Source organism: Galeopterus variegatus, unplaced genomic scaffold (genome assembly GCF_000696425.1).
Source record: "Galeopterus variegatus unplaced genomic scaffold, G_variegatus-3.0.2 Scaffold3647, whole genome shotgun sequence".
NCBI classification, from domain to species: Eukaryota; Metazoa; Chordata; class Mammalia; order Dermoptera; family Cynocephalidae; genus Galeopterus; species Galeopterus variegatus.
Window position 1 is genome coordinate 80,226 of NW_007729758.1, and position 7,120 is coordinate 87,345.

At 44.0% G+C, this 7,120-nt stretch overlaps 1 protein-coding gene across 3 annotated transcripts in view; it reads right to left on the minus strand.

The window, feature by feature from the left end:
- The window catches only part of FGFR2 (fibroblast growth factor receptor 2), a 106,049-nt gene that overhangs the window by 17,124 nt on the left and 81,805 nt on the right, over positions 1–7,120 (minus strand). For all 3 annotated transcript variants that reach the window (XM_008585625.1, XM_008585624.1, XM_008585626.1), the window contains exons 9-10: positions 5,184–5,335; positions 2,119–2,257 (exon numbers count right to left, since the gene is read on the minus strand). In XM_008585625.1, coding sequence (XP_008583847.1) covers positions 2,119–2,257; positions 5,184–5,335 — 291 coding nt within the window. The remainder of the gene's footprint in view (positions 1–2,118; positions 2,258–5,183; positions 5,336–7,120) is intronic.

The following is a 7,120-nucleotide window of genomic DNA, read 5'->3' on the forward strand; positions in this document are numbered from 1 at the left end:
GGTTAACTGTCAAAAACTTAGTTGAAACAGCATGAAGTTGCACTTTAGAATCAGATAAGACCTTCCAAATCATCTCCCTCATCTTATCAGTGAAGGGACACAGGCCCAGACAGAGAACTGCCCCACTCTGTGTTAATGGGGTCAACAGTCAGGACCAGAGTGCAGGTCTCTGACACTTGGGCCAATTCTTCTCCAGCAAACCTCACCAACATGAGAGTGTTTTCCTCAATTGTGAAATAATCCCATCCTCTGCCACGTCTAAGGTGCCTCGAAAAACCACATCAAACTTCATGGTGCCTGAAAGCAAGTCTGAGGACAACCAGAGAGGAGAACACAGGCAGGAACCCTTCAAATCACTACAGACTTTCTCCCGACCAAGCATGCCTAACCTGACCCCTAGCAGCCCTTAGAGCACTCACAGCTGGTTTCAAGGGGCACCCCGTAACTCTCTGGAACGCGTGTGTGCACGTGCATGGGCATTTTGAGCAGGCAAAGGTCCCTGCTTTCTATGGGATTCTCAAAGGGAGCTGTGATTCCCATCCTACTTCTATAAACCTCTGCTCTGTAAGTTCAGGTAAAAATGGCACAGGTCATACATACACAGGCTCACTTAGCTTCTAATACGTAACAAGACTCCCCCCGCCATGTGCACCCCTTCAAGCTAATTCAATATGGAAAAACCTGGGCTTACGGAAAAAAAAAAGAAAAAGAAAGAAATAGGGCACAAATAGAAACCATGTTGAGAGAAGCTTTTTAGCTTCACAAAAGGAAGAGCAATACGACTGACTGTGTGTGCAAAACCTACACTGCATGCAGAAGGGGCACATCTGTGGACACACGGCTGAGGACATCCCCCGCTCTCCAGGCTCCTGGCCATCCACTGGATGTGAAAAAGGACACTCCATGAGGGTGCTGAGGCTAATGTCCTTCTACATGTCACAAAAGGGTAGACTGCCAGCCTTGGCGTAACAAGAGAAACAGAACTCCCAGACCTCCACTGCTGCAGTCTCCCATGTAACTCTGAGACCCACTAGCAACATCAGAAGTTGTGCCGAAAGAGACATGAAGCCTGGGCCCTCCCCACACCTGACCCTGGTACGTGGTCGGTGGTGCCAAGACACCTGGGGTGAGAAAGCACAGTTCTCCGCCCTGGCAGCAAAACCCATGGTGGGGAACATCTCAAAACACCCTAGTTTTCCTTGGGAGTCATTCGGGTCAATAGCTAAAAAACAAAATGAACATCTTTTTGACTATTTCCAGCCTCCTACTTCCCGTTAGGGAGGGATGTGACGACTGTCTCATGACAACTCAAGAAAAAAAGAAAAAGCCTAACTCTGGAGCGCCCCCAATGTGCCAGGCGCCCCACACCGCCAGGGCAGACCTCTGTGCCTGGAAACGTGGGAAACACGCAGCGAGGATCTCCTTCCTGAGATCTCTACAACAGGATTTATAATGTGACCGTTCCCTGTAACTCTTCTCATAAAAGAATACTGCGGGAGGAACAAGTTAATGGTTAAAAGTTCCTAAGCTCCTCGGACTTAGACATGAAGCAGGGTTGGAAGGTTTACGCAGAAATGTTCAGACTCCCACAGACGGGACACGGCGTTTCCACCGCAGGGTCCTTGTTCCTATGTCCCAGGAGGCTCCAATCCAGTCAGTGACTCTCCCAGACATGGAGTCACTTGTACTCTGTTTCTTGCGCAAAAGAGGTGTTCTCCCTAAGCCTCCCTGCACCTTCCCAAAATACCAATTTGCCTTTATTTGTAGTTCAGGTTTGAGTCCCAAATTCAGCATACCCATCCCCATCTAAATCCATCAATTACAGGTGAGTGGATGCTTTCGAAGCACTTAAAAATAGAGAGGGAATGAAGAATCATGGTCATCTCTAAGGAGTCAAAGAATCACTCAATCTAGAAGGCTACACTTTTCTAACAAAACTGCGTTTTTTTTAAATAAGTACACACAGCTCAAGATAAACAGTCTGTCCAAGATACTGATTTATGCTGAAAACATCTCAACCCCACAGGTCAACTATGTGCTCTCTGACCCGCTGCCATGATAGAGTTCACATGCCACAAAAGGAACATTCTTGATAAGACTCTCCACCCTGCCCCCACCCCTGCCTCCCGACTCACCTTTCAACATCTTCACTGCCACGGTGACTGCCTCCTTGGGTTTGTCCTTGTCGATTCCCACAGCTTCTGCCATGACCACTTGCCCAAAGCAACCTTCCCCCAGGGGCTTGCCCAGCGTTAGCCTAGATGTGTAAATAGGGGATTAGCGCGCAGCATCTGGTGAAGGGGCGTAGCGAGGGGAATTCCAGAACTAAATATAAAAATCTTTCAACAGCATGCAAAAGCATGGCGTATTTATCATATGGAACTAATGAGACGCAGAGTACACACGCGCTGGAGTATTTTCTTAGTGACGTTTTAGAGAATGTCAATTACTGGTGGAACAGCTATTAAATTTCACGTTTTCGTCTCGATTTATTTTCTTTATGGAAGATATCCTTGCTAGTGAGGTGGTCAGCTTTCCTAAGTGCTGACAACGAGGAGCTTTTGATCTTGAGCCAATGAAATATTTGTAATTTAGAATGTCATATAAAAACGTTAAGGCTGTTCTTATTTTTCTGTCCCTTTAAAGTGGTGGCTTTAGAATCACTATTCCTCAAATACCAGTGGATTTTATGGTCACATTCCTTGCCAAGTTACAGGATATGAATCTTAAATGCATTTCAAGGAATCTCTAATTTTTCACTAAAGGAAAAAGAAAATTCTAGAAATTGGAATTTTTTTTTTGACATAAGTTTAGAAATCCTTGTCACTACCTGAAATTAACAATAAAGAAAATCCTAAGTGAATGCCACAAATTAAATTTCTAAGCTTAGAAGCTCTATCACATCACACAAAGAGACATACAAGGACACTTCAAAAAGTTTGTGGGAACACAGAATTAAAGATAACACAAATCTTTCCAAGAATTTTCTAAACTACCTTCATATATTGTCCTTGGGAATTCCAGAAACCAAGAGAATGGAGAAGTCTTTGGAATATTTACTGGTTTTTTTACTCAGCACAGCAGAGTACTGGGCTGCCATTAGGAAATGGTACTTACAGTAAATACACAATGGTTTGCAAAAGTTCAGCGAAAAGACTGAGGGCAGCATATGCTGTGCTGAGGTCATTCCCCTTCTACCCAGAACTAAAATTAAATTTAACATCTTGGCAGAAAATAAACATTTGCATTGGAAAAATAGCAAATTTATGTCCCACTGCCCTGCTACTACAAGCATAACAATCATTTCTTTGTATAACTTCTGCTCCGATCTAATAAACTGCTTCTAAATGGCCTTCATTCATTGGAAATCTGCTCCACCTACGTTTGTGCTAAACACTGTTTTGAAATGCATCGCACTCAGATTTTCCACACTCCGGGTACCCCCGGGTGAGAGCTAACAGTTCGGCACATACAGACTCCCACTGTTGACTGCGGTGTCACAGGTGGCAAAACTATGGACTGAAGCAGAAAGCTGCAATTTCTTAAAATATAATCACAACTCCCCAACTCAGTCATATATACGTAGGAATGCGCACATGAACTGACCTACTTGTATAATCGCTTACAATCTAGGGAGCCTGGCAGGTCTCACAAGAAACACCCCCTTCTCTCTCTCCACTCTGCAGGTAAAGAAACCATTCTTCGTGTTTTCTCTAGTGTCTCCCCAGTAAGTGTCCAATAAAAAAAATAAAGTAAATGTCTTGAATGAATGAATAAATGATCTCTTCACTACAGTACACAAATCAACTGGAAATTCCTTCCATTAACACTCTAACTGAACGATACCTATACAATTATTTGGTTCTAGCTTATGATACCAATTAGTATCTCTCCGTTGGCTGCTGGGAAACAAAAATGATGTGAAGTTGTGCGAATCGAAATCACAAGTGGTGCATAAGCTCTCTCTCCTTTCCAAAAAGAGCTCATCATATCCAGTCTCTGGAAAAGCTTATCTTTGTGTTTCCAAATTTGTGTGTATATATACAAGAAATGTATATTAAACACTTCTCTAACATAATCTCGGGAGATAATGCAAATGTTGAGAGAAATGGAGTAGGTCTTTGTAAGCAGGTCAGGAGTGCAGTCTGCTTGATGCAGAAATACAGTCAGCATTTCTTCCTTCTATTACTCTCAAGCTGTTTGGACTCTACTGACTACAAGAGGTACCCCAGAAGTGAGCTGATGGCTGCACTTCATTTCAGAAGGTGGGTTTGGGAGTTGGTCCCTGCCTAAAGGATGGTGGGTTGGTAGCCCAAGATCTGCCCCACTGACTTTATGCCTAGCACAACCATCTTGCTGAGGTTTGCAGTTTGGAGCTTGCAGGTTACCAATACATAAAGGCAAATGAATTGTGCTCAGTCCTGAGAGGTCCATACCCTCATTTTATAGGAATGAAGTTCAGAGAACCAGGTGACTCACCCAAGGTTGCCCAGACCCTGGCTGGAAGAGCCAGGATTCACATCCAGCCTAACAGAACCCAAAGTACAGGGCCTTCAAGCCGGACCAAGAGGTACACGGCTTCCAAAACGATGCCTTCCACAAAGCCCAGGTGGCCACATATTGACTGAACATCTGATGGGAACACCTCCATATCGACCAATAAGGAAAATATTATAGACCACAGAAATGAGATGTCAGGTATCATATTTGAAGCTTTTCAGTCCAATATTACATTAGTAACTGCTAAAAACAGCAACACTGACTAAAGATCCTTAAAGGCAATTTATATTTTGCATTTAATTTCTCCAAAGAAATGAACTACAGAACAATCATGTTCTAGTAACCAGAAGTTGGAGTTTTAGATCTGTTTTATAAATTGAGTAATTCTACTTTTATTCCATTTGACTGGGTTTGAATTATCTAGAAATTTTTAAAAATTATAATCAGAGACCATCCTGTTTGGGGACCTGCCAGGGTTTAAGTGGCTCTGCTTGAAAGGAGCTATTTAAAAAATCCATTCTTTTCTTTCCAGAAGCTGATTATTTAAAAATACAGTCTGACTGCTGTTGACATTGTTAGACCAAGACCTTTGCAGTTAAAGGTCATGAAAAGAAAATGTCAGTCCCATATCCCCATTTATAGCTAAGCCTCCATTTGGGGATATACCCAGCAGAAGGACTCACTTATCTCTTGGAAACTCCCACTTTGGATCCTCTGGCAGTTCATACTCAGAGACCCCTGCCAACATGGGGGTGTCTGCTGTCGAGGAGAGGCGCGTTGTTATCCTCACCAGGGGAGTGTTGGAGTTCATCGACGAGCTGGACTCGGCAGAAACCTGGATACAAAATACAAAGACGCAGATGTAATCCTGGCTCCCCCTGGGAAGGCTGGAAGTTAGCCGGAGCCCAGCCAGAACATCGATTCTTAGAAAGGAAGGTGATGGGGCTGGCAAAGTCATGAACCAAAACGAATAATCACTGGATTCCAATTCTAGTGTCCTCCCATCTATGCAGCACTAGCTTTCATCCAAAGGACGTATTCCTAGGATCAGCTTTTCAAACAAAATTTTTATGTATGTCTTCTTTCTCTCCTAATTCCCCAAGACGGTCACTTGAGGATGTGTAGACAGACCTCACTGGCTTCATCATTGCCTTTTTGCCTGTATCTGTACTGGAGCCCCAGATAACCAATCTCCTCTTTGACCTGCTCAGATCAATGTCTTGCTTATGAAATCTCATGGAAACTTCTAGAAAATCCACTCTTCCATATTTCCTCTGTCTTTTGAGATGCAAAGGAAGGAGCTCTGGGATTTGAATGTGAAAGACATTCCAGTAGCTCCAAGTCCCTTTATTCAAGACAGCCCAAGACCCAGGCAGTGGGGGCCATTTTGTTTTTCCCCAGTCCTGCTGGACACTTGCTGCTGCCCAGGCCATTCAGTGAACAGGGCTGCCTCTTGTCAACTTCAGTTTCAGAAACCAGCACAATGAACACATGGGACGAAGAGTCAAGGTAAAGAAAAATCCACCTTCATTCACGAGCATAGAGGAGAGAGAGCTCCTCTCCTACGTGGCAGCATGCAGGGCTTCACTGAGTTATTTTCCCATTTATCCTGATTCCTTGCTGTCTGCGTCTGATAAAATGATGATTTCTTCAATATATCAGCTTCCCCTGGCCAATTTCTGTGAAGGAAAACTCACGTAGAGCCCATGTGAAGGGCCCTTCTGAGGATACTCCACAATCTTGCTCTGATCGTGGGCTGCTTGAACACTGCCTTACTCTAAACCACAAACAAGACTTTGGCCCAAGAGAGCTGGCCCATGAGGTTAAACATGCCCTGTCCAAGCAGACCACCAGCCCAGCCAGGGTTGTCTCCTGCATGACTGCCCAGGTCAAACACCTTTTAAATGGAGCTGGTAAAGACCAAGTCCAGATGAACACATTTAGTTGGGATGAACCTTCACAAGGTGGGCCCTAGACGCTTCTCACAGGGAATCGGAGGACATGGACTCCCCCAGGAATGTCCTATTCAGAAAGCTTTTATTCTCCCCTTCATAAACCCAGACCGCCCTTAATGAGGGTTGGAAACTCAAGAAGATGCCCAAGAATAGATTGGGGGGAAAAAATCATTTTAGGAATAGGAAGTTGTTTTCAATATTAAAATCAACAAATAGGCCATTTTAAACACGGAGTTTCTATTATTTTTGAAAACGCATATGAGTTTATTTCTGAGTCATCTGAGAAGTCTTTTGGCAGGGGAGAGTTATTCCTACATTTTATTATGCAGATAGTATGAGCAAGGTTTATTTGTTGTGACACAGTAACATCTTTTTTTAAAAAGAAGGAACTGAAGAATCGATTTTGGAGCTGAGAGCCTCACACCCAAGTGTCCAGGTTACACAGGCAAGTGGCAGAAGTCAGCAGGAAAAGATGACAAGGTAAATGTGGATTTAGGTAAAGGACCTCCTTTGGAATCCGCTCCTGCTCCCCCAGTGTCACAGACTAGGCAGGAACCCCACCCTGGGCAAAACAGACAACCTCAGCGCCCCGTCCGCAGAGTCCACATGGTGTCTAACCTCACTGTAGTGAGCTGACTTTGTCTACAGGACACATCAGAAACCAG